Genomic DNA, 25,944 nt, shown 5'->3' on the forward strand with positions numbered 1-25,944 from the left:
CACATGATACTTAACATTCTGCCTTTCTCCCAGGGTTGGCGTGAAGATGGAGGGAGAGAGACAGTGACTGTAGAGAAGCCGCATGAAATGCAAATGTGGCTGTAGGAACACTTTGCTAACTTCCCTGGGTGTTCAGATTCTTAAGGGAATTTGGCACGCCCAGGTGCGCGCTGAGGTGTGACATAGGGGAAGAGGAAGATCTGGCACCTGCTCTAACTCCAGTCTTGCCAACACACAGGAAACACTTGGCAAGTCACGGCCCTGCCTCGGGGAAGAGAACAGTCTGGGAAGCTTCAAGACAGCTTGACATGGGGGAGGTCCGGGGGCTGACTGGGATGAGACTCAGGTGGTGAGAAGTCAGGGGCATCTGGGTATGGAGCGGTGGTGTGGGCGAAGGTTTAGTGGGGATGCATTGAGGAGAGCCGCTGGCCAGAGGAGAGTGCAGACGGAATGAGGAAGAATAAGAAAAGGTTGCCCTGAGTACAGTGGGGCAGGCTGCAAAACCTTAAAAGTTCACAGAAGTTTGTCTTCTTGAGGCTCAATGCTGTGGGGAGTAGGGAGCCCTGGGAGGTTCTTGGGCAGAGAAATGACAGCTGGACCCTGAGAAAGCAAGACCTGTCCCTTACGGAGCACTGCAGGTGGCCCTCTGAGCACGCCAGGCACGAGTGTGCAGGGAGCTGGTGCAAACGCCTCCTGTGTCCGGGCGAGCTTCTGTGTTGTGACTCAGCCCGCGCGTGTGCTTCAATGTGCCGAGTGGCTGCATGCCCCGGATCCGTGCTGCACGTGCCGGCCAGTGAGGGTGCTGGGCAGCGGGAGGCGGGGGAGGTGTGTACGTGTGCGTGTTGTTTGTGGGCATGTGTCAGCGTGCGCATGCGGGGCCAGGGGGCCTCACAGCACGTGTGTGCACGCCCGGGCGTGTGCGTGTGCGTGACCCCACCCCCCGGGCCTGCCCCGTCCGTGCGTGTGAACTGCCATGTTGATTTCGTGCTGTCTTTCAGAATCACTATCAGTGACCCCTGAGGAGCGTCAGCCACGGTAGGTACATACATGCCTCTCTGCCTGCTGCATGAACGGTGTGTCTGCCCCCCGCTGCACCAGCTCCACATTGGGGGGCGCACCCGGGACCTCAGAGCCAGGCTCCCCTCCCTCTCCCTTCTGCAGCTCCAGACTTATTCTTTCCTCTTTCTGTCCTTGCTGCCAGCTGGCTCTCTCACCTCCCTTCTCAGCGAGCCTCGGGACTCAGTGCCACTGCTCAAGACCTCCATGGCTGAGCCTGGGGAGCTCTTGGGACAGGCTCCGCACCCAGGCTGGCAGACATGGGTGCTCTCTGGAGCCGTCAGGGAGGGCAGAGAGCTCACGGTTTATGGTGTAGAGGCAGGGAACTCGGAGGGGGCGGGCGTCGTTGTGCGTGGGGCTGGACTCAGACAGCCAGAGGCCTTGGAACTTCATCCTGGGGATGCCACGCTCATTCCCCCATCTGAGCTGTGCTGTTGGGGCAAGGAGCTCTGGGAACCGAATCCACGGTAGGGCAGAGGAAGTCAGAGCCCCATCTCCTCTATCAGATAGCCAGCGATTGAGCAGCAATCTGGGGCCAAGGCTCTGGTTATGTGCTGATTTCTGAAAGCTGGAGGGCCCTGTCCACACCTCACAGGTGAGGCAGGGTCACACGGCCCCTTCCCCTACCTCCTTGGTGTTGTCACACCTGTGAAGGCACACTACAAACCACAGCGTCCTCGGCCCTAGACAAAGCACCATAGCCCGTCCACGGGCTCATGGGCTTGGGCCTGTTGCTCCTAGGGGTGACCTACACTTTTCAGCCAAGGGGACAACAGTGTCCACTGACCTGAGCCTAGTCAACTTCTCCGAGTCCCACCCTGTCTGGGCCGCACATTCACCCAGCGACCCGCCTGTCACTCTGCCCCTGCCGCTGACTCTTGCTCTTCTGCTTTTCCCCAGCAGGAAGGGCCCAGCCTCACCTACGCGACCTGTGGTCCCCCGACCAGCTGAGGCTCCCCTCTTAGACTTATAAGCCTGTGGCCAACTGGCATCCGGCTGCCTGACCTCCCTGCCTCCCCAGGGTCCCTTCCGAGGACTCCGGGCTTTCTGCCCGCCCAGAGGGGTATCCAGTGCCCCCTCCAGCCATCCTTTTAGCTTCGCCCTCCTGGCTCAAACAGTGTTTTCTCCTGTCTCTCTCCATGAGGACTGGTAGCTGTGGCCACGGGGCACGCGGCCCCCCACTCCAAGGCTAGGGGTGGCCCTGGGCCAGTACGTTGGAAGACAAGGGGGCCACAAAAAGAGGGAAGGCAGAGGGGCCGAGCATGTGTCTGGAGCTGTGGGTGCACTGCCTGGTGGTGTATGAGAGACCAGCGTGCGTGGCGGGGGGGGGGGGGGGGGCTGCCTTGACCTCCACCCCAGACTCTGGGGAAGCTGTGGCCCCCATTCATCTCCAGTTCTCCCACCTTCCCTTTCTCATCTCTCTCCTCCATTCCAGAACCCTTGCCCACACCCGCAGCTTCCTTTTCTCCCCCTGCCCTCCCCTCCTGCCCCACCGGGCTTGGCATTGCTTGCCTTACCAGTTCTCTCCCTCCTTCTCTCCGTTCTCTCTTTGCTTTCTCTCCAACTGCCAGCCGATCGGGTCAGGCAAGTCCATCCCGTCCTGAGAGCCCCAGGCCCCCCTTCGACCTCTAACCAGATCCCTCTGTTCCTCGGAGACCTCCCTTTCCAAGCCTGCCTGGACGGCTGTTCTGTGACTTGACAGTGGCTCCCCAGCCCCAAAGCCTCCCCCTTCATCTGTGACTTAGTCTGTTGTAGTGGTGAGCTGACACATCCAGGCGTGATGTTGGTGAAAACTTGTGCCCCCTCTGTGGTATTGCTCCTACCCCATTCTATAAATATCTATAAATATTCATATATATATACATACACACACACACACACACACACGGCCGCCACAGCCTCGCCGCTAGTGTTGGGAATCAATCACCATGCTGTCCCTGAGGAGTCTTGTGGCCCAACTACAAGGGAACACTGTCACCCTGACATCCCCCTCTCCAGCGTGTGCCACCTCTGATGAGCCTCCCCATCATGCCCAGCCCGTGGACAGCCACCTTTCCGTCCCTCCCCCAGTCGAGCACGGGGGTGCCATACTGGCAGCTGTGTGGTTCCCTGACTACCACCAGTCTTGCTGTCTCTTGGCTGAAAATAAAACCCATTTCTGGACAATGGGAAACTGTCCTCTGTCGGCTTGTGTTCTTTGTGGAGTTCAGGAGAAGGTGAAGGCTTAAACCCTGGGATGCAGGGGTGGGGAAGGGCCCAGCCATTGCTAGTGTGCTGTGAGGAGTGGCAAAGAAAGGCCTCACCCTTTCCCAGGCCTACTGGGAAAGCACCGGGGGGCTCACAGGTCCTTATTCTAGGAAGCCTGCTCTGCCCACTAGGGGGGCAGGGCCACTAACTCAGCCTGGAGGGAGGACTGGGGGCACTGGAACGCACTATGGAGGGACGGGACAACAGGCCACCAGAGGGGCAGGGTGACGCTACAGAAACTGCCTGACCTGGAAGTCGGCACTCTTGAGTGCTGGGACCTTGCTTGCCCCTCCCCAGGATTGGATCAGGCTTCTGAGCCTCTTGGCCATTAGGGCAGGAGCCCCCGCCCCCCACCTTCTAGTCCCCCTGAGATCCTCCAGGCTTCCCCAAGCAGCAGGAGGGCGACAGGGCTGGACCGTCTCTAACAGCTCCTTTGGGCAGGTTCAGACACAGCGGGGCTTTGCACAATCCAGAAGCCTGCCCTCTGCTGGCAGGACCTGCTCCCTGTTCAGCACCCACAGCACAGACCCCAGGACCTAGTGACCGGTGACTGGAAAAGAGGCACACACGAGGCCAAGCAGTATGGCTAAATCCATTTATTCTGAGATAAAAAGCAAAACAGGAGTCGAATTACCCCTGCAGGACCCCGTCCCCACCCCCTTCCTCTCTGTCCTATGCTATCAATAAATAAGTTTCCCTATATTCAAATATTTAATAGAAGTTTCTCCCCATTTGCCAGTTCAAACCTCTGCTATGGTACAGGGGCTGCCCTATCCCCAGAATATACAAAATGTTACACAGATAAGTATGTACACTGGGGAGGGAGCTGGGGAGGAGCCCACCCCGCCACCAGCTTACGCCTTTGCTTGGCCTCAGTTAGCCCTGACATCCCAAGGCCTGGGAGAGTGCTGCCCAGTCACCTAACTGGACAGTGTGGGGGCCACTTGTGCCCCAAAGTGCCTCTGAAGAGAGGATGCATGAGCCCCTCTGAATGAAGGGCTACCTGATGGGGGCGAGGAGGCCACCAGGGAGCCCCTGCTCCCCAAAAGAGGCAACCTCCTAAATAAACTATATTTATTGAGCCTCTGGCTCTTTGTTTTTCTGGAACTGCGAACAGCCCAGAGATAAAGATACAGCCGTTGCCAAGGTGGCAAGGGGTCTGCACATATTTGCCTCCCTCGTTAGGGGGTTCATCATACCCCTCTCGAGGGCCTTATCTTGGTAGTCTAAGGATAAAAGCGTGGTCGGGAAGGAATGATAGGGTGGTAGGGACAGGCTGGGGGCAGAGCCCCCAGCCCCACTTGTCTAGGCTTTGTGTGCTAGTGTTAACTCCTAGACCACCGTGATCTTCACCTCATCATTTTCATCGGCCCGGTAGAAGAAGGGGACACAGGGGTTGTTGCCCAAGCCTGGGCGTTCTCGGGGGTTCTGGATCTCACACAGCAGCTGCATGATCTGCTGAGCGGTGGGGTTCTCAGCTCCAGTGTGGCGTGACAGGGCCTCTCCCTGGGGAGGCTCCGCACTGTCACTGTCGGCCAGGCTCACTTCTCGAAGATCATCTTCGGGGAGAGAGAGGGGCGGGGCCCTGAGCAAGCCCTGTGCAAGCCCTCCCCCACCGCCCACCCACCCGCCCGCCCGCGGGCTCTACTCACCACCCCGGCCACTGGCAGCGCCAAGCTCTTGGGCTGGGGGTGCCGCAGTGGGTTCCCCAGCAGGGTTCTGGGCAGTGGCCAGGAACTTGCCCTGCCATTCATTTCGCTCGTCCACCAGACGGAGCACCAGCTCCTGCAGCTCCAGTAGCTTCACCTGGAGGGAGAGGTGCTGAGCCCCAGCTCTACCCCGGCACCACCCCGCCCCCTCTCTGCTCCCGGGGACGCTGAGGGCCCACCTTCATTTCTTCTTTGTCCTGAGCCAGTCGGCTAATGTACTCCTCTTTCTCCCGGTGCCGCTCTTTTAGCACGGCCCTCTGATTCTGGTAGAGGGTAATGTACTCTCCTGCGGGGCAGACCGGCTGACGCTCAGGCTCTGCGAGCCCTCACGGAGCTCCCCCGACCCCGGGGGCTGGCCAGCCCGCTCACCTATGGTGTCCGTCTCTCCAGAAAGCTGGATGCAGCGATGCTCCAGGTCCTCCACCCGCTCCTTCAGATCCACTTTCTCCTGCATGAGCTCCAGGAAGCGGCTCTGCGGCCACAGCAGCGGGATCAGGGCTCGGCAGCCCTCCCTAGCCATCTCCGCCCCCCGCCGGGGCCGTGCCGGAGCCGATTCACTCACCTGCAGCTTGTCCATGGCCACCTGGAGGGCCTGGTGGGTCTCCCCAGGCACGCTGTCCTCGGTGGTCCCAGGGGCCACCAGGCGAGCCAGGCGCTTGCAGCGCAGCCTCTGCTCCTTCAGCTGCCCGCGCAGCCGCGCCTGCTCCTCCTCGGCACTGGCTAGGGCCGAGTTACAAAATGCCACCTGCGGGCAAGACGTGTACGCGTGCGCCTTTGTGGGGGAAGCTCGGGACGAGCGGGGCCGGGGAGGCAGAGAGGAGCTCCTCTCACTGCCTCGGTGGGCACACCTGGTGCTTCGAGGATGGCGCAAGGCCGGACCACCGGCTCCCGGGGGAGGTTGGGGGTCAAGAGAAGCCGAGGGGGGCAAACCAAGAGAGAAGGGTGGCGGGGGACCCCAGAGGGAAGCGGGAAGGTGGGACGGGGAAGGGCCGCTCACCATGGCCTCGCGGCTATCTAGGTCCTCCGGCATGCTCAGCTTTGGCGGGGCTGCCTCCCTGTCCTTCTCCTCACCGTCCAGTCCGTCTCCTGTCGAGGCAGCCGGAGGGGCCTCAGACAACCCAACGGGGGAGGTGGAGCGGGCAGGGGAGGAAAGCCGGCTCTGCCCCACCTCCCAGAGCGACCTTGGGCCAGCGCGTCCCCGGAGGAGGAGGAGGATTCGCCGCCCTGAAGTCCCCCCTCCTCCTCCTTGGGCTCCGTCCTCTTCCCTGGGCAGGTCCCGCTTACCTTCCTCAGGCATAGCCATGAGGTTCAGCTGCGCCTGGAGCTGCTGGTTCTGCTGGGTGGCAGCTTCCAGGCGTCCCTGAGGGGCCAGGAAGGAGTGAGAAGGGATACAGGCCGCAGGCCCTCCCCGGGGGCCCGGCGCTCCAAGCCCCTCACCTGGGTCTCCTGTAACTCTTGGCGGGCCATCTCGGCCTCCGCCTTGCCCTGAACTTCCTCGTGCTGCAGCCGGTCCATAAGCTGCGTCTGCAGCAGCACCTGCTTTTGCAGCATCTCCTTGTCGGAGGCCAGCTGCTGAAAGGCGGCCACGTGCTGCTGATAGGCCGCCACGTACTGCTGCAGGTGGCTCACGTACTGGTCTCGCTGCTGCTGCAGGCTCTCGGCCTCCTGGCTCTTCAGCTCCACCTGCGGGAAGACCCTGGGAGTGAGGCAGGTGGCGGCCTGCAGATTCGGAGCCGGGACGGGGGAGGTAGGGGCAACAGCTCTTTCTGCCGCCCTGCCGTGGGCGGTTGGGGGGGGGGGGGGGGCTGGCTCCTTCACTCCGGGACCTAAGTGACTGCCCCCTGGCGCAGAGCCCCACGCCTCCCTCACCCAGCCTCACACCTCCTGACAACCTTCTTTCCATTTTAACTTTAGTGGAAAATCAAAGCGCGGCCCCCCCCACCTTAAGGGCACGGTTGTCATTTAACCCTCGACCCCTCTGTGAGCAAAAGGGTCATCTCCCTTCTAGATTAAGGAAACTGAGGCTGAGAGATGAGAAGTGAAGAGTGACCACTGGGGTCAGAAGCCACAGCTGAGTCCAAGAAGCTTTCCCCCCTCACTGGGGGCTTGAAGGCTCTAGCTGGAATGATGACCTTCGGCCCAGGGCTACCCACTTCTCAAAGTCAGGAGCAAGGAGCCACGAGGAGCTGTGCTCAGAAGGACTCTGGAGTCACATGCCCCCGCCACCAACCCCAGGCTGGAACCGCGGGTCCTGGCCACGCCCCCTGCACCCCCCCCCCCCCCCCCGGGGCCTCCGCAGCTGACGCAGGGGTTACCGTCTCCTTCAGCTCCACCAGCTTCTCCTGCAGCTGGCCCAGCTTCTTGGCCAGCTCCTTCTTGACATGCTGCTCAGACTGCAGCGCGCTGGTAATCTCCATATTCTCGTTGCTCTGGACGAAGAGAAGGAATCGGCGGCTACCCAGTGCGGTTGGAGACCCCAGAGCTTGGTGTCTGCCTCCCACAGCTCAGGGAAAGGAGGAGGCAGGTGGGAAAATCCCCCCACCCCACTCATCTGCGCTCACAGGTGCCGTGATTGGCACCATTTCACGTAAGGTCCGTACCCCGCCCCCCACCGGCCCCATTTTACAGGCGGGGAGACAAAGGCCCGGAGAGGTCAAGAGTCTTGCCCAGCACCAAAGAACTCAGCCAGGGAGGAAGGGCTGCGCACCAGCCTGACGAAGCCATTCTGCAGCTCAGCCAGCTGCTCCTTGAGCTCACGGTTCTGGGACAGCGCACGGCTGATGGTGGTACGGTCATTCTGCATGGTTTCCAGAATCTGCTTGCGCTCCTCAGCCTGCTCCCCCCAGCACTCGGCGGCCCGCTCCAGCTCCAGCAGCCGCTGCTCCTGCTCCCAGTTCAGGCGGCTCAGACCTTCGTTGTCCTGCACCTGGGCCCGAAGCTGCCCTGCCAGGTTCTCCAGCTCCTTCTGCAGTTGTTCAGCCTCCGCCTGCAGTCGCTCTTCCACCTCCGAGGGCCCTGCTGGAGGTTCCTGGGCTGGGGGGACCTCTGCGGGGGGCACATGGTAGAGGCTTCTTATCCCTGTGCCTTCAAAAAACCCCTCTTTCTGGTCCGCAGCTCCTAGTTTTTGTTTTTTTTTCTTTTTTAAAGGAGGCTCCACGGGGCGCCTGAGTGTCTCAGTCAGTCGAGCGTCCGACTTCAGCTCAGGTCATGATCTCGCGGTTCGTGAGTTCAAGCCCCGCGTTGGGCTCTGTACTGACAGCTCAGAGCCTGGAGCCTGCTTGGGGTTCTGTGTCCCCCTCTCTCTTCGCCCCACCCCTGCCTGTGCTTTGTCTCTCTCTTTCAAAAATGGATAAACATAAAAATAAATAAATAAATAAATAAATAAATAAATAAATAAAGGAGGCTCCATGCCCAACAAGGGGCTGGAACTCACGACCCCAAAATCGAGAGTCGCACGCTCTACCGACTGAGCCAGCCAGGCGCCCCTTGGTCCACTGCTCCCAACTGGGCTTCCCCACCCCAAAAATCCCTCACACTCATAGGACGTGCAATCTTTCCAGACACTTATGAATAGAGTTCTTCACGTTTTTATGCTCAAGACAACTCTGGGTAGTTGACAGTGGGCACTCAACCCAGATATGCCAACTCCTGGTCCAGACCTCCTTCCCTTGGCCACAGTGCCCTTCCATCTGTCCGCCTTCCTAGAGCATTCGAAGGCATCCTCACTGGCCCTCTGACACCAATCCTGTTCCCCTACCACTCCGGCCCCAGCTTACCTATCTGTTTCTTCAGTTCAGCCAAGCTGGCCTCCAGCTCCTGCACCTGACTCACGCTGTGCTCCTTCTCTTCCTTCAACTGCTGCATCTGCCCAGAGCACAGAAGGGATGGACATGTGGGGGGTGCGGAGGGAGGGATGGGCATGTGGGGGCTGCGGAGGGAGGGACGGCCAGGCAACCGTCGCCCTCTCCACCCACCCCACCCCCACCGCCCCCGCAAAAACCACCCAGCCACCTCTGGCTGCACACAGCAAGTGACAGGCTTCCCATTTTACTGACGCCCCGAAAGATCAAATGACCTAAGGTGGGGGGGCCGAAGTCACAGCTTACCTTTTCAGACATCTGTTTCATCCTTTCCTGCCAAAAGGCATTATCCTCTTTCAGATTCTCTACGTACTTGTCTCTCTCCAGCTGCATATGCTTGAGGGTGTCTTTCAGCTGCAAGAACGGGCACAGAGGTTAGCAGGGGCAGCCACGGGGCCTCACCAGCTCCTGCTTGCCTGCGATCATCCTGCTTCCACACCCCTCGCCCTGCAAGGCCTCACCTGCCCCACACGTGTCTCCAGCCGTGCCCGTTCTTCCAGGGCCTGCTGTAACTGTTGGTTGCTGTCGGGGGGTTTAGACCCACTAGAAAACTGGAGAGTAGAAAACGAGAAGGTTAGCGTTGGGAAACCGGGCTGCTCTATGCAGGTTCCTGCAAACGGGTGTGCGCTAGGATAACGTGCATCCACATCGATGAAGAGGTCCACCCTCACGTCATTAGTACTACGTCCGCAAGCCTCATGTTTACTGAATATTCGTTGTAAGTGGCCCTCTGCCTCCCAGGCCCATCAACCTGGTGTTCATCCTTCCAGATCCTTTCTGGCTATAATGATTAAGGCTACAGAGTGGTGCTTGTCCCAGAGATGGGGTGTTCAGGTCACAGAGGACAGGCATCCATCAACTCCGGAGCAAGCATAAGCCCTCACTTTTTCTATCTCCAGCAGGCCATTTGTTAGACTGCCCATCACAGGAATGGGCACAAAGGAGGCATTCCAGTCATACTGGGTGGATGGATGGGTGGATGGATGGATACAGAGCTCTGTATGCTGCCCAGGCCAGGCCGAATCTGCAGACTCATGTTTTGCTCTGGAAGACTGACTGTAAGAGGAGCCCTGACAATTCAGATCCCATCCAGAAGAAAGCAATCAGGAGGGTGACAGACCGTGGGAGAAACAGTTGGGGCTGTTTCGGTAGGAAAAGATCTCAGGGAGGACAAGGAACCTACGCACACTCCTTCTCAGAGTATCTGAGGGTCTGTCTTGGGCAAGAGGCAAGATTTTTCCTGTGCTGATCTGGAAGGAAGAGCCTTGCCGAAGGAAGTGACATGAAGGCTGAGTGTTACTCAGTGTGAAGAAGCACTGACAAGGGGAAGCTCTCTGACCCAGGCACCCTGACGACCTGGTGGCCCGGCCTCCGAGAGGAAGCAGACAGACGCATGAGCTAGAACTGCCTTGTTATGTGTCATGACTCGGAACTATCATCTATACGACAATGGTTTTCAACCGGGGCGCTTTAAAAAAAAGCAAAATAAAAAAGCCCCATCCCTGAGATTCTAATTCCACAGGTCTGGGCGGGGCCCGATTTATAGATGCTTTATCAATGTCTGCAGCAGGATTCTATGGCAGGAGCAGAACGAGAATGCAAATCTTCCAGCTCCTGGCTGGAGACGGCGGCCCCAGATGGATGGGGCCCCAACTCCCTGGGACTCTGACCTTACCTGCTGCAACAGGAGCTCCGACATCTCCAGCTTCTTCTCCAGCTCCTGCACCCCAAGCTGCAGGGCCTCCTTCTCTTTCATACAGACACGCAGCCTCTCTTCCAGCTCCGAGTTATGCTCCTTTAGGTCCTCGTTGTCTTTGCTGTAGCCACGGGCAGCAAAGAAAGGTACGAGTAAAGAACAGAAAAGAGCGCTCTGGTGATCCACCCCACCCTCACCACAGAGCCACAGAACAGTGGCGTCGGAAGGGACCCGGGGATCAGGAGTCACAAGTGGCAGGCCAGAGAGAAGACAGGAGCGGCCTGAGGCCACGGCCTGTGTTGATTGCACAGCTGGGCCCAGAGCCTGGCTTTGCATCTGTCCTAACCCATATGCCCCACCCCCCCCGCCCATGTTCCTGTCCCCCTCCCACTTCCCAGCCCCCAGCCATCCTACTTGTTCTTGTATAATTCCAGTTTGAGGGCATCTCGCTCTTTGGTCAAGTCCTTGTTGTGCTGCAAACACAGAAAGGCGAGGTCAGGATCGGGCAGGCAGAAGGTGCGTCTCAAGGACTAATGGCAGCACAGGGACTCCTCTAGAGCTGTGCTTCTTCAGCCCGCACCCGCCCTTGACATTTTGTTCAAAGCATTCCCAAGCCCATGTTCTCACGTGCCTCAGCTAAGAACTTGGTAAGGGTGGGAGAGAGCCACAGCTGGCTAGCAGAGGCCCACACAGGGCAGGTAGGATTGCAATCGTTATTACTAGCGGCACCAGCACTTCTGAACCTTTACTGGGCACTTTACTGGGCGCCGAGCTAACAATCGCACTGAATCCCCGCGATCACCGCCTGGGGGAGGCATGGGTGCATGTCTGTTTTACAGGTGAACAACACAGAGTAGCACAAGTTAAGTCGTCACCGAGACAGAGCTGGGATTAAACATCTGATTCTTCACCCATTTTCCCCCTGGGGTGGGGGAGCAGACACAAGGAGGGGAAGTGAGTTTGCATCGTGATCTCTGTCCCTTTTTTTTAATGGATGGTCTGTTCACACAGCCCACCACCCAGAAGGACAGAGGTGACATGTCTCCCAGCTACTCTGTTTCTCTCCCTGGGTATTTATACATCCTTTCACACACTTCGTGTCTAGCACACACACCCTTCTCCCCTTCCTGTACAAATGGTAGCATACTAAAAGTACCGTTCTAGGGGCACCTGGGTGGCTGCATCAGTTAAGCATCCAACTCTTGGCTTCAGCTCAGGTCATGATCTCATGGTTCATGAGATCGAGCCCCAAGGCAGGCTCGATGGCCACCTGGGACCTGCTCGGGATTCTCTCTCTCTCTGCCCCTCCCCCACTGGCACATGTCTTTCTCAAGAACAAACATTAAAAAAAAAAAAGTACTGTTCTGTACTGGCCAAGGTCCACAGCCCATGGAGGGCAGGGCTGGCTCTCAGCCTCTGGGTTCTGCATTCAGTGCTCCCTCCAGAAAGCAGCTCCCACCCCTGCCAACTCCCTCAAGTCAGCCAGCTCAGCCCCAGGTTGCTTTTAATAACCACATAACTTTAAAGCAGCGAGAAATGGCCCGTGCTGCCTTCTGGGCAGCAAGACACCCCGTCGTACAGAAGGGACCTTCAGGCCATTCCCCTGTCAGGGTAGCTGCACCTCCAGTGGATGGGTCAGCTGCTGGGCTCACCTTGTCCACCTGTTTCTGCTGTGTAGAGACAGCAGACAGCGTGCGCTCCAGCTCTCCTACGCGCTGGCGGGAAGACTGCAGGCGACTAGCAAGATCTTCAGACTCTCCTGGAATGACAGAGTTCGAAGTGGGACCCAGGAAGGAATCCCACCAAAGCCCTGCCAATGTGCCAGGCTGAGACATGGGCGTCTAGACTCCTACCTGCTTTCTGCCTGACTGCCTGCTGTGTATGGACCAAGGCTGTATGCAAATCGGTCTTCTCAGACACCAGAATCCCTATGGTCTGGATGTGAACCTTTGGGAGGAAAGGGGAAGCAGTAGTCAAGAGGAGGAAAGGAAGCGTTTCCTGGGGGGTGGGAGGGAGACCTTGACACCACACACCTGTAGCTGTTCCCTTAGAGAACCCTGTTCCTTCATAAGCTTCTGTTCAAACTCCTTCTTCTCCTGCAAGAAGGACACAACATCCCTGACTGGAAGGAGGCAGAGTTGAAACAGCAAAAGACACGCTCCTGGAATGACACCGATGGCCCAGGACAGGCCCAACAATGAGGCCAGATTTGGGGCCCTGGGGGGGGGGGGGGGGCCAGCAGAGGGGTAGGGCAGGGGTGCGGGAAGAGGGGGCCCTTTATTTCTCCAGGCTGGGAGCAGACCCAGACGAGAATGGGCCTCTACAACTGAATCCTCCCCAAACCTATCCGCCACGTAATCAGCAGACAAATCAGGTTACGTTACTTTTTCCAGTTGATCCAAAGTTTCCTGGTGCTGTTGTTTCTGTGGAGAGAGTCAAAGGAGGGTAACTGAGGCTGTCCCCCTTTTACTACCCTCCCCAGACCAAAACGGAGGGATGGGCAGGGGCCAGAAATGGGTTTTAAAGGGAAAGTTCATGGGGACATGAACTGGCAGACTCTCCTCAAGCTCCCAAGGAAAGAGACCTTGGGTCTTGGGTGATTTGCCTCACATCTACACAAGTGAGAGTCCGAATCCAGAATACCCATGAAAGGCCAAGGACATAAACCTCTAAAATGGGAGCTGAGAAACGAGACTACCCTTCTGCCAGCTCGTGGCTTGGAAGGGTGCACTCATTCAGCAGATATTTACTGAGCATGTACCATAGGCCCCGTTCGGTTCTTAACAGCAGGGATATGGGAATGAAGGGCCCTGATCTTCTGAGCTAAATCGGACAGACTCGGACACCTCGAATTCTACCTCCTCAGGAAACTGAAGCCCACAGAGGAAAGGTGACTTGTCCGAGTTCAGAGACAGAGCAAATTAGGGACTGAGTCAGGGCCAGACCACACCAGTCAAGCCAGTGCTTCCTCCAGAGGCAACAGCCCCGGGGCAAGTGGGGAGAGGACTCGAGCAGGGGTGTCTGGAGAACAGAGATGAGGCAAAGAGGACAGCCACAGAGAGCCATGCTGCATGCTCCGTGCTCCGGGGTCCCTCCAGCTGAGACCTAGGCCCCCCAGCACCCCACTCTCCCTTGGTAGCAGGGGCCCCCAGCCCCTCTCTTCAGAGCCCCAGGGGAAAACTAGAGCCCCAGATTGGCAGCGTGAAACCAGGGGACCCCACTGGACTCTTACCAATTCCTCTATCTTGCTACTGAGTTGTTTGTTTGTTAGATTGCTGGAGTCCAGGGCTAGTGATAGCTCTTGGTACCGGCTCTGAGGCGCATGCAGAGGAGGAGGAGGAGGAGGAGTTGGACGAGGGTGGGGGGAGAGGTAGAGAGAGCAGTCATTAGGGTTGGGGGCTGTCTGGGCTGTCTCAGCTGGCAGAGGGGCACCCAGCCCCCGCTGTGGGAGGAGGTGGGGGCGGGCCTGCAGGATCACTGGGCCGTGGTCCAGGCCAACTTACCTCCAGATCCTTTATGTTAGCAGAAGTAGCCAGGCCCTCCCCATTGATGTAGGATGAAGACTAGGAGACACGAAAGGGCTCACATGGAGACGCGCGCTGTCCCCCTCGGTGCCTAAGCTCTCCAACTTCCTGTCTTGCCCAACAACTGCAAACTTTTCTAACTTGGCAGTAACCCCTTTGTACCAACTCCTCCTGGTTCTTATCTCCCCCTCCTCCATCCCCCTCCCAGGCAGCTCTCACTCTGTGCTTTCTGCAGCAGGATCAAACGAGGTAACCAGCCTCGAGGTCCAACCCCTTCATTCGGGGAGCTTCAAAGAGGACACTCAGAGGAGCTGTGACGAGCTACACATCAGCCAGCAGGCCAGCTGGTCCCAGGCTCTTCCCTCTCTCCACCTTTGTTGCTTTCTATCATATTTTCCCTCCCCATCTACTCCCCTTTGGGCTTCAAGTTCTGGGGTACCTCAGACACAAGACCATTGAGCTGCTGAGAAAGCTGTCGCAGGCTCTCGGTAGATGACAGACATCTGCGGATGAACACAGGAGTCAGGGGTGTAGGAGGCTCGAAGAGAAAGAGGGGGTCACGGGCAGTGGCCCGCCCCAACTCCCTCAGCCTAGGGACCGCTGCCCCCATAGGAGTTACTCACTTGCTTTCTTCCATGAGAAAAGGTTCATTTTTTGCATCATGGTTCTGTTAGGGAAGAAATGCATGAGGTAGTCACTCAATTTCTGGTAAGACCACCCAGGGGTGGGGGCGGGGGGGAGCCAAGCTCATTCTGACAACCTTCCATCTTCCCAAACTTCAAGGAAAGACCTGGTCTTGGCCTCCCTCACTTCAGTCCTCGGGAAGGGTGCTTGGCTCTAGAAACCAAACTACCTGAAGAAAGGGGACGAGGGCCCAAAGCAGGTACGGTCCTCTGAGGAGGAGCACGGGGCGAACGTACAGTGGGGTGGCAGGCAAGGGGGGAGGGGGCACAAACCTGAGTTGATGCCATGCTAGTGACACGGGGGGGACTAGCACAGGGGGAAGGGACACCGCCAGGTGACACAGTGTCATCAACAGTTGGTGCAGCAGGAGCGGCGCAGTCTTTGGGCGCCTGTCACGGAACAGAGCAGGGGGTTAGGGGCCATGCAGGTAAGAAGGTGCCTTGCTGCCATGGATGCAGGGGTACAGAGCGGGCAGGACAGGGGTTGCTGTGGTCAGAGTGACAATCGCACATGCTGGGAGCCACTCTGGAGCGTGGAGGGCCGCTCTGCAACCTTCTGGATGGCCAAAGCTCAAAGCAGGGTATGCATGACCTCCTTCATGAATACACGATGGCTTTGCTCTCCCTGGAGCTCAGCAAGAGACAGTACCAGGCTCTGACCTTGGCAGCCACAGCAGGTGGAAGATAGGTGTGCCCAGTCAGGGAGGAGACAGGCACGGCTCTTCCGGAACGCCAGAGTGACCCTCACCCTGGGCCCCTGCTGGGCAAGAGGGTGGTGGTGATGGAGATGTGGTCGACGCCACCCTCTGCCTCCTTCCTCTCTTGCTCTCTTTTCCTCTCCCCGCTGCTCCCCCCAATCACTGGCCATGTTTGCCTTATTCAGGCCTTTTCTGGGAAAGCAGCTGCCCAACTAGAAGCCTCACCCTATGCCTGCAAGTAAAAAGAAAAACATGGCCACTACCCCCACCCCAATCTCCTGGCTCTAAAACCAAGAACCAACCCGAAAAGCCAGAGGGAAGATGTCTACCCTCTGATTCTTGACATCCTGGAGAACAATCCTGGGAGTGGGGACAAGGAGCCATGGAGAAACCACTTCCTCTTCCCTACCTGGACCTACTTGCTTGACCAGAGCCCCACCCAGACTCTTTCCAGGCTCAGGCCTGACACTTAGTCCAAGCGTCTGGCCCCTAGAGATCTCATGTCCTACAGGCCAGATGAGCAAAGAGATGGGGAAGATGGCTGACAAATTCAAGTTTGATGAGGGGAGAGGACTAGGGAGCAAAGGCCCAGCCAGTGAAGCCAGCAGGAGGAGGCCATACCTCTTGCAGGGCCCAGGGCTAGCTGCTCTCTGGACCCATCAGCCCTGGCCTCTGACAATCCACCCCTACCTCCCTCCTTAGAGCAAATGCTGCAGAGCCTGGGGAGCTGAAGATGAATCATTTGCATGTTTACTGTCCGTGATGTGACCTTTGACCCCGGAACCTGGTGTTGCCATGCCAACCTGTTCAGGGAACCTGGGTTCCCATGGATCCCTAGCACTGAACACAAGAAAGTTCAGAAAAGGACAAAAGTAATTTTCTGAGGACTTAAGTATATATAACACGACAATCCTGTGAACAACCAGGTTATTTCACACCGTTAGGTCTTGTAGCTAAAGTCTGGAGTGTTTAAAAAACACTGTCCACCCCCTCCAAATGTCCCATTGAAACTAATCTCTCCATGATTCCCCATTTCTGGAAATGCTGTCAGCTCTGTCCAGGACCCTGCAACCACAAGCCTGCATTGCGGGAGCAGAAAATCAAAGTGGGAAACAGTTACTGAGACAGAGAGGGTTTAAAAAACGACAAGCAGGGGCACCTGGGTGGCTCAGTCAGTTAAGCTTCGGCTCAGGTCATGATCTCACAGCTCGTGAGTTCGAACCCCACATCGGGCTCTGTGCTGACAGCTCAGAGCCTGGAGCCTGCTTCGGATTCTGTGTCTCCCTCTCTCTCCACCCCTCCTCCACTCACGCTGTCTCTCTCTTTCTCTCAAAAATAAGTAAACATTAAAAATAATAAGACAAGAAGGATCTGGGTCTTCATTTCCAGGACCACAGCAGGATACAGACACGGAATCGTAGAACTCAGTGCAAATACGAGCTTCCAGACTCCTCTAGGCCTGTACTCCCTTCCCCATGCCCCTTAGCGGCTCCTCTGAGCCCATAAGGTATGTCTCACCTTCTCCAAGATGATAAAAGATGTGGGGGAAGGAAAACAAACCCAATCAACCAAGCAGGTGAAAAAGCAGACATGAACAGGCTGAGGGTTAATGACAGCAACATAAAATAAGCCAGAGGCAAAGTATCCCCCAAACCAGAGAAGCCTTGGAGCATGCACAGCTGGGAAAGAGCAAGCCAGAGAGGGGGCTCGGCACTGCCTCACCTTCCACTTGTCCAATGGGGGGAGCGCTACCCCATTGGAGCGGTTAAGGTCGGACACCAGCACCTTCAGAATGTCCTGAATCTACAGGAGGCGAAAAGGGAGAGACAAGGGCAGGGGGAGAGAGAGAGAAAAGTGGCTTAGAGAGAGGTGAGAGAGTCAGGGAAGGAAGAAGAGATGGGGTCACGAGAATGGAATGCTGGAAAAGAGAGACGGGAACGAATCCACGGCCTGTGCCGCCTTCCCAAACGGCCACCTGGCGCCTTGCAGAAATCAACGTGCACAGAGAGAAAAGTCCCCTGAAAGATGCAGTGACACAGAATGCAGTCACCTGCCCGATGCAGCTGTTTTCTGAATATATCCGTGAGACCCTCTCCTCAGGCCCAGGATGCCGGGGATGAATCTGACAGGAATCTCATCTCTGTTTTGAAAACCAGACTGCCGAGGGAAGGGTTCACTTGGACAAAGGGGGCTCCAGCTAGAAGTCTGGAAGACACTGACCTGCTCCAGCAATATCATCTTACAGATGAGGGCACTGAGGCCCGGGGGAGGAAGTGATTTTCCTGAGGTCTCCCAGCCAACAGGTGGCAAAGATGGACTCAAAACCCACTGTCTCCTGACCCAAGTGCTTGGGCCTCTCTTGGTGCTTCCTAAGGGAAGGCTGTGGTGGCAAATGGCCGTTCGCACTGCCTGGCTTCCCCTTGAAGCTGGGGATGAGGAAAGTCACCCCATCAGTCACACAGCACCACCCCTGACTGAATGTTTACCCCGCACAAGGCCCTATACCAAGGGATTATTCTAAAAACAACATCAAGGGGCGCCTGGGTGGCGCAGTCGGTTAAGCTTCCGACTTCAGCCAGGTCACGATCTCGCGGTCCGGGAGTTCGAGCCCCGCGTCGGGCTCTGGGCTGACGGCTCGGAGCCTGGAGCCTGTTTCCGATTCTGTGTCTCCCTCTCTCTCTGCCCCTCCCCCGTTCATGCTCTGTCTCTCTCTGTCCCAAAAAAAATAAATAAACGTTGAAAAAAAAAAAATTTAAAAACAACATCAATCATCTCATTTCAGTGTCACAAGTGTAAGTCAGACCACAATGACCCCAATTTTTACTGACGTGGAAGTATATCCCCAGCAGGGACAGGTCTCCAGCAGAGGGACAGCTGGATTCAAACCTGTACCTGACACTTTCTCCACAACCTTCATCACTGCCCTTTACTACCCCTCACGTACCCCTGTGCCCCCGGAAGCCTGGCCAGCCAATACTCACATCCTCAGGAGTGTGACAACCATCAGCAGTGGCTGTCTCAGGGTTACTGCCATTTTTAATCTTCCTTTTCTTCTTCGCTCCTGCAGGAACACCAGGGCTGTTCCTCTGCTGATACTCTCTCAACTGCAGCAAGGAAAAGCAGTAGGACTCGTGAGAACCGTAAACCCCCATATTCACATCCAACTTTGTTGTTTACAATATACTCCTCTATCCGCCACCTGATTTAATGCCACCAGCAACCCGACAAGATGTTGTAATCCTTAATGACTGCAGAAATGCATAGGTAACGGGGCTTTAAAATAAAGGGGGGGGGGGCAATAATGGAATTTAAACCGGGTCTTCTGCCTCTGAGTTCTGGGGTTATGCTACAAAATCAGCAGGTGCCAAGAGGCAATCCCAGAGGCACAGAGGTGGAAAAGTAAACATCTGAAACATCTGAATAATCAGACATCAGAGTCCATTCCTGCACATCTGTCAAGGCTGCAGACTGGTATTTCTCAAACTTTTACACCAACAGACCCTGACGGCAGAAAGCAGTGAAGGCACATGCCTGGTGAATTTGGAAACACAACAGAACAAGGGCAACCCAAGCACCATTTCAGAGAGAAGTCTATTATAATCTTACAAATCTATGCAAATGTCATCCCTAGGTGTATTAACATAAAAGGATTTTTCTCAAGAGAACTAAGCAAAAACTGAGGCTTTGGTCCCGTATTTATCCTGTGGCACCCAGGACACTCCATGTTCAGATGATGATTGGGGGAAGATTCCCAGCTGTGAAGTTCAGTTTCCAGAGATCTGTTCCACAGAGGGTAAGCAGATCTCACTCCAAAGAGCAGTGATTAAGAGGCACTGGTTCCAGAATCATAGGAAATTAAAATGTGAGGTAGAGGATTTAGATTTAAAATGTCAGAAGTCTTTCTGAACAGTAGAAACCCAGGAGGATACCAAACTAAAGGAAACACATTCTCCCCATTGTCACCAAGGTGTTATCAACGTGTCTCGATCACTAGTGAAGTCAATGTCTAAGGATGGGGTACAGTCTAGTAAGGGCGCTTGAAACCCCTCCCACCTAGGTCCTACAGTCCCCAGTTCCCTTCAAACTGGAAATTTGTGCCATGACCAGACACCGGAAAGGGGATGAAAACACAGGGGGACTGAGTAGTTAAGATCAAACACCAGGCTCCTGGCGCTAATGACAGTTCCGAGGGGGATTGTGACGTAACTACATTCCACTCCTCCCTACCGACGCCCGCGGCTCCGCTCCGCGGTGGGGGAGGGGAAGGCAGGGCTAGGACCCAGGTCCTTGGAGACCGGGATCGGCCCGGGGAGCCCAGGTCGTCTGGTTCTGGGTGGCAGAAGGCGATAGCCGAGCCCGGAGTGGGGAGCCCAGGGAGTCACTGCCCAAAGTCACCCAGGGGCGACGGGAGAGGGCGGGGGCTGGGCTGCCAGGGGGCGGGACGGGCTGAGAAGACTTTGGTAGGGGAGCGGGGGGCCGCCAAGGGGCGCCGAGGGGCTCTCCCTGTGTGCCTTAGGGGCAGCACAGACTCTGACCACCGCCCGGCCGTCGAAGGGGCCTTTGGCTGGGTCAGGGAGCCGCGACTCGGCACGCTTTACCTTTTTCCTGGCCGCAGCCAATTTGCTCTGTCGGGTTTCTTCCGACATCACGGGAAGGGGAGGGGGGCGGGGGAGGCCACATCATCGCGATCCCAGCAACCACTGCGGAACTGCTCCCGGTAGTCACCGCGCAGACGTGATGGCCAGAAAAGGAGGGACGGGGCGTTTCTAGCTCCAGCTGGGTGGGGCGTGGCCTCAATCCTCCAATCCTATTGGCCGACAAGAGAGATGAAAGGGAAAGGGGGCGTGGTTAGAGCCCCGCGAGCTCAAACGGACAGGTGGAGTCACAATGAAAGCTGCGCGCGCAGCCGCTGTCCCCGCCCACCTCGGGGGGCGGGGCGGGGCCTGGGCTCGCAGGGTGCGCGCGCAGCTCGCTACCTGTCCGTTGCCGGTCTCCATCCTAAGCTTCCGGTTACCTGGCGGGCCTGAGAGGCCGCTCTCCCGCCTCCGCCCTGGACGCTCCTGCACTGCAGACTCCCCCGAGACGGGGGCCCCGGACCCCAGGGCTCAGAAGGTGGGCGAAGAGCGGACAGCAGGGCGAAAGCGCATCCCTTCACGGCCCCTTTCCTGATGCCTCATAGCCCTGCCCAACTCTCATCTCAGAGATCACTTCCAGAGCCCCCATCTAGCCCTCCACACTCCCCTTCTCAGAATCCTCCTTCCTTGAGGATCCCTGCCCTGATCCCGGACCCTATCTGCCCCCTTCCCAACTCCTTACCTCCTACACCCCCACATACCCGTTTCCTCCCAGCGCGGATTCTAGGTTCAATCAGTCTTTTTTTCCCCTCGGATTCCTCTCCAGGACTCAACCAGGACTTTCCAAAAGTTGCCGCGGGGCCTTCCAATCCCCTGTGAGTACCCTTGTGCCCGCCCCCCTTCTCACCCTCCACGGCGGTAAGTGGGTGCTGCCCCCAGCCCTCCTCCCCGTCCCCAACAGTAGCTGACCCACCCCAGCCCTCGTCAGGCCTTCACCCAGCAGACCTTGTTCTGCTGAGAAACTCCAGGCCATTTCTTAAGCCTTCCCCTTCTTTTCCTCCTGCCCACCAAGCTTCAAAGAAGAAACGGTGTCCTGGCCTTTGCCAGCGGTACCCCACGTTCTCCAAGCCGGCTCTGTCTCTCCTCCCTCCTGACAGCACCACAAGTGGTTGGTTTTGTTCTTTTTCACACCACGATCCACCCCACGCAGAAACCATTCTCATTCCCTCAGACGCATGTGTTCTTTCCTACCTTGGCCATCTAGATACACGCTCCCCTTCTGGAATACTTTCCTTCCAGCTTTTTGCCAAGCTGATGCTTGCTCATCCTTTAGAGTTGAGGTCCCTAAGAGAAGCCTCACCCCAACTTCTGGCTCAGTCCGGTTGCCCCGTTAGGCGCTCCCTTAGCACACGGTACTTCAAGTTCAAAGCACTTTTCAGGCTTGTTGTTAGTTGGTTAATTATTTGTCATTCACTCATTCATTTGGCACATTTTATTGAATGTCCACCACGTGCCAGGCACTGTTGGGGACACAGTGAACAAAACAAAGTCCCTGCCCTCATGCAGTTTACACTCCAGTGGTGTAAGGCCAACAAGGAGCATAAGGTTATTAATGAAACGTCTATGTCGGGTGGTGATGGATGTTATACAGTATCAGGACAAAGGAATAGTGGGCCATTGAGAAGTGACCGTTTTAGGCGGGGTGGCCAGGCAAGGCCTTTCTGGTGAAGTGTGAGTAGAGCTTTCAGTGGAGCTCTCTGGAGGGAAAACACAGTTATTGGCTGTTGTATATACATTCTGTGAAGGCAGGGGCCAGGCTTGCGGTCTTATCCGTTGCTGAATCCCTTCCTCGGTCTCTTCTGTCCTGTGCAGACAGTTGATCCAACACACATTTCCTGAAGATTAGCAGCATCCCAGGCACTGGACTTCGCAGCTTTTAGAGGCAGAAAGGGCAAAGGTGAACGGCAGCTCCCGGGGAGGGTTTTGTTATCCAATGAGATGATAAGCCCAGCGACATCATAGACTTGAGAATCCAAGAAGTAGACTTGAAGCAGATTATCTGAGGTCAGATTAGGGGCCAGGGTGAGCCCACTGGTTAGGATTACGTCTGGCTGGGAGTGAAAGAAAACCCCAAATAATGGTGGCCTAACCCTAACCCTCAGGGACCCAGGTCTATATCTTGTTTTACCACATCTTCAACATGGGTTCCACCTCATCGCCCAAGATACTGATCAACTCTATCATTAGATTCACATCCCAGCCAGTGGGAAAGAGGAAGGCCAGAGAAAGGGAGGCCCTCTTCCTGGAAGGACAGTTCCCAGACGTACACACCATTTCTGATTAACTTCTACTCGCCAGAACTTACAGGGACCACATCTAATTCCAAGGGAAGCGGGGAAATGTAATCTTATTAAAAGGTGGGGGGAGTCTGTCAGCAGGCAGAAGCAGGGGTAGGCTGTTGAGGACAACTTGTAGGTTCTAAATTGTGGATAATGGGTCAGTGTGGCTAATGACTTTTTTTTTTTTTTTTATTGCTTTATTTTTGAGGGGAGGGGGGGCAGAGAGAAAGGAGGACAGAGGATCCGAAGCAGGCTACACGCTGACAGCAGCGAGCCTGATGCGGGGCTTGAACTCACAAACCCATGAGATCATGACCTGAGCCAAAGTTGGATGCTCAGCCAACTGAGCCATCCAGGCGCCCTTGGCTAATGACTTTCTATGCCGCTCAGCGGCCATCTCCCAAGTCTGGCCAGGCTGATGGAGCCAGCGAGGATTCTCTGCACCTTGACATTCAGAAACTGAAGGAGAAGAGGGACCTGCTGGACACGGAGATCTCCCAACTAATATCTGAGTAAGTCTTGCTGGACCCCTCAGCATGTTTAAGATAACTTTTAACCAGTGCCCAGTAACTGAAACCCAGCCGCACTAGCTTAGTGTAAAACTAAGGACCGTACCCCATGCCCTGCTGTTGGATTCAGGGTGTCTCAGCTGAATCTTTCAGGTAGGGTGTGGTCAGACCCAGGAGGACCTGGAACTAGGAAGAGGAAAGCTGTCCAGAACAGAGGTTATCCCTCTCGCGGTCTCTCTCTGGGCCCTGGTTCTCTGCCTCTGCTCCCATCTGCACACGGACTCCATTCTTTCTCTCTCTGCAGGTGGGATTCTCAGTGCCTGGGGGGAAGCTGGCTCTTTCGCAACTCCTAGATTTTCCCATGCCCCATGCTCTGGCCATGTGGCATAGACTGAGCAGCCTTTGAATGTGCCTTTCACACATGAGGGGATCTGAGTAGCCACTCCTGTGCTTATCTGTGAATCCCTCGGCTATGGCCAGGGTCACAGAGTACCAGCGTGTGGCTGGGAACCACCCCCTAAGGGCACAGAGACGTTTGCGAGGAGCGAGGGGCTGGACAGATCCCCGCCCTACTGTAAGTTTCCTCAGGGCCCTCCCTGTGTCCCTAGTAGGCCCCTAGTGAACATTTGTTAAATAGATGCCTTGTTACTCTCCGAACCTTGGGTCCTCCCCAGCTTTCTTAAACATTTTCTCTCTCTCTCTCTCTTCCATCCCTCATCCCAGAGGCTACAGTGTGGATGAACTGGAGGACCACATCTCCCAGCTCCACGAGTATAACGACATCAAGGATGTAGGCCAGATGCTGCTAGGCAAGCTAGGTGAGCATCAGGACCCCAGAGGAGTAGCCAGGGCTCAGAGGGAAGGAGTCCCCATTCCCCAGGATGTTTGGATTTTGTTCCTGGGCCCTCTAATTTTCCAGCCCTCCCATCCTCAGCTGCCCTGCTCCCCAAATGCCCCAAAGCAGCTGGACAGCTCTTACAGGAGTCCCTGAGGTTTTTTCCTTCAAGTATAGGGCCTGCATCAGAGCCAGAGACAGGTTTGAGCATGAACTCACCAACCTGCCAGGTTGAGGGCTTTGGTTCCCAGTCTTCTGGGGCCTATTCAGTAAGCAAAGGAGCACAAAGAAAGGAATTATAAAATGTGTTAACTGCTATGAAGGAAACAAAGGCCAGAGCTGGGGAATACTGAGACATGAACAGGGTGGCAGGTGGGGATGAGCTAAGGTGGTTAGAGAAGGCCTCTGAGGAGACCCCTTTTCCCTGAGAGGAAAAAAGAGTCCTTGAGGGAGCAGGAAGCATGGCATCACCAAATGGCCAGGACATGGCCCATAGGGCAGCCTAAGGAGTGAGAGTTTTCAGCAGGCCCCAGGTGCAATGTGAATATAAATTTACATTTTCAGCGTATGCTCAGTGCAGTCTCAGCTTTGTTTGGCTCCTCTGCGAAGTGGGGTGAGGGTTCAATGAGTCTAGTTTGGGGTGGCCAAGCAGGGCCCACAGTGGAGGGGTCTAGAAGGAGTAGCAGGAGGGTATCTCGGCCAACTAGAGGAGAAGGAATAAGGTGTAGGAGTGGGTCCTGGGTAGCTCAGTCCTTTGGCCATTCTCCTTCCTATGCCTCCCACCGGACACATTCTTTCTTCCTTCTTTCCTTTCAGCCGTGATCCGAGGTGTCACCACCAAAGAGTTGTATGCAGAATTTGGCTTGGACATGAATGACTGAGCAAAGGCTAACAGCCCCTTGCCCATGGCCCACTGGGACAGGCAGATTTGGACATGAGAGGCAACGAGAGCCCAGCCAGAACAGAACACCCACAGGCTTCCCAGCAAGAAAGGGTCAGGAGCCCTTTTCTAGAGAGCTCAAGCTGAGTTTGGAGGGAGCCCAGAGAAGAGGCAGACAGAGAAGAAGGGCTGTTCCCTGGTCCAAGTTTCCTGAAATGTCCAGTGATATCTATATGTGTGTGTGTGTGTCTCCTATTTGTAAATAAACCTATAAGCAATCTTGGTATAAATCTGTACATGGAGTCCCTCTCCTCTGATCTTCCCTGGGAAGCCCCCTGGTCATCCCTGGGAGAAAAACAGTCTGCCTTGGATTATAACAAGCTTACACAGGATGCCTGGGTGGCTCAGTCAAGCATCTGATTGACTTGATTTCGGCTCAGGTCATGATCTCACAGTCGTGAGATTGAGCCTCATGTCAGGCTCCACACTGAGCACAGAGCCTGCTTAGGATTCTCTCTCTTTCTCCCTAAAATTAAAAAAAAAAAAATTGGGGTGCCTGGGTGGCTCAGTTGGTTAAGCACCAGACTTTGGCTCAGGTCATGATCTCACACTTTGTAAGTTCGAGCCCCATATCGGGCTGTGTGCTGACAGCTCAGAGTCTGGAGCCTGCTTCAGACTCTGTGTCTCCCTCTCTCTCTGTCCCTTCCCCGCTCTCACTCTGCCTCTCTCTTTTTAATTAAAAAATCTTTTTTAATTAAAAAAAAATTGTGGGGCGCCTGGATGACTCAGTCTGTTAAGCGTCCGACTTCAGCTCAAGTCATGATTTCATGGTTCGTGAGTCTGAGCCCTGCATTGGGCTCTCTGCTGTCAGCACAGAGCCTGCTTGGGATCCTCTGTCCCTCTCTCCGCCCCTCTCCTGCTCTCTCTTTCTCAAAAATAAATAAGCATTAAAAAAAATTGCAAACAAGCTTACACGTACCAAGCACTATGCTGAGTACCCTTCATCCATCATCTCTAATGCCGGAGTCCATCCTATGAGGACTTAGTATTGCTAAGGATGAGGAAATTGAGGCTCAGAGAAGCAAAGTGACTTACCTAAGGTTGCACAGCCAGTAAGTGGCAGAGCAGGGATTCAAGCACAAGTCTAGTTCTGAAAGCTTACAGTTTGTGGAATTGCCTTTCTGGGCTGGGGCACAAGCGGGTAAGGGCTGAGGGTGAAACTGTGACACTGGAGGAATTCTTCCCTTGTGAGTCTTTCTGCACAATGAGCGTTCCGGTCCCCAGCTATAGTCCGCCAAGCCAGGGCGAGCCGTGTCTTCCTTGTGTGTTGCTTA

The 25,944-nt window shown here is 56.0% G+C and overlaps 3 protein-coding genes across 14 annotated transcripts in view; 2 read left to right on the forward strand and 1 right to left on the reverse strand.

The window, feature by feature from the left end:
• Positions 1 to 3,234, forward strand: part of DNM1 (dynamin 1) — a 44,450-nt gene extending 41,216 nt beyond the window's left edge. For 3 of the 7 annotated variants that reach the window (XM_086684156.1, XM_086684153.1, XM_086684152.1), the window contains one exon: positions 1,957 to 3,234. In XM_086684156.1, coding sequence (XP_086540282.1) covers positions 1,957 to 2,029 — 73 coding nt within the window. In that variant the 3' untranslated portion in view covers positions 2,030 to 3,234. The remainder of the gene's footprint in view (positions 1 to 1,956) is intronic. The other 4 variants (XM_086684158.1, XM_086684154.1, XM_086684155.1 and 1 more) reach the window with 2 other exon arrangements.
• Positions 3,235 to 3,884: 650 nt separating this feature from the next.
• On the reverse strand, positions 3,885 to 20,217 carry GOLGA2 (golgin A2). Of its 6 annotated transcripts, XM_086684145.1 has the most exons (27): positions 20,072 to 20,217; positions 18,455 to 18,577; positions 17,196 to 17,276; positions 15,049 to 15,165; positions 14,716 to 14,759; positions 14,532 to 14,595; positions 14,072 to 14,131; positions 13,801 to 13,881; positions 12,953 to 12,991; positions 12,602 to 12,664; positions 12,422 to 12,515; positions 12,221 to 12,327; positions 10,983 to 11,041; positions 10,548 to 10,689; positions 9,334 to 9,423; positions 9,119 to 9,226; positions 8,789 to 8,876; positions 7,720 to 8,057; positions 7,328 to 7,441; positions 6,450 to 6,695; positions 6,297 to 6,372; positions 6,010 to 6,098; positions 5,575 to 5,757; positions 5,382 to 5,484; positions 5,192 to 5,298; positions 4,956 to 5,109; positions 3,885 to 4,862 (listed from the first exon to the last, which is right to left on the reverse strand). In XM_086684145.1, exons 1-27 carry the CDS (start codon positions 20,117 to 20,119, stop codon positions 4,636 to 4,638), a joined length of 3,045 nt encoding a protein of 1,014 aa, XP_086540271.1. In that variant the 5' UTR covers positions 20,120 to 20,217; the 3' UTR covers positions 3,885 to 4,635. The 6 variants fall into 6 exon arrangements, with proteins under 6 accessions (XP_086540271.1, XP_086540272.1, XP_086540274.1 ...); XM_086684146.1 differs by lacking the exon at positions 17,196 to 17,276 and having other exon boundaries at positions 20,072 to 20,134; XM_086684148.1 differs by lacking the exon at positions 15,049 to 15,165 and having other exon boundaries at positions 20,072 to 20,134.
• Positions 20,218 to 20,360: 143 nt separating this feature from the next.
• Positions 20,361 to 24,906, forward strand: SWI5 (SWI5 homologous recombination repair protein). The gene is made up of 7 exons (XM_086683955.1): positions 20,361 to 20,373; positions 20,477 to 20,585; positions 20,874 to 20,922; positions 21,120 to 21,215; positions 22,777 to 22,898; positions 23,619 to 23,713; positions 24,547 to 24,906. Exons 1-7 carry the CDS (start codon positions 20,361 to 20,363, stop codon positions 24,609 to 24,611), a joined length of 549 nt encoding a protein of 182 aa, XP_086540081.1. The 3' UTR covers positions 24,612 to 24,906.
• Positions 24,907 to 25,944: the final 1,038 nt, after the last annotated feature.

Source organism: Puma concolor, chromosome D4 (genome assembly GCF_028749965.1).
Source record: "Puma concolor isolate L17-30 chromosome D4, mPumCon1.1.hap2, whole genome shotgun sequence".
Lineage (NCBI taxonomy): Eukaryota > Metazoa > Chordata > Mammalia > Carnivora > Felidae > Puma > Puma concolor.

Coding starts and splice junctions, on each gene's coding strand:
- GOLGA2 (XM_086684145.1), bottom strand. CDS start 20,119: ATGTCGGAAGAAACCCGACAGAGCAAATTGGCTGCGGCCAGGAAAAAG. Junction 13,882..14,071: donor CTAACATAAAGGATCTGGAG/GTAAGTTGGCCT, acceptor CATGCGCCTCAG/AGCCGGTACCAAGAGCTATC. Junction 9,227..9,333: donor TGGAGACACGTGTGGGGCAG/GTGAGGCCTTGC, acceptor CCGTTCTTGCAG/CTGAAAGACACCCTCAAGCA.
- SWI5 (XM_086683955.1), top strand. Junction 22,899..23,618: donor ATCTCCCAACTAATATCTGA/GTAAGTCTTGCT, acceptor CCCTCATCCCAG/AGGCTACAGTGTGGATGAAC. Junction 23,714..24,546: donor GATGCTGCTAGGCAAGCTAG/GTGAGCATCAGG, acceptor CTTTCCTTTCAG/CCGTGATCCGAGGTGTCACC.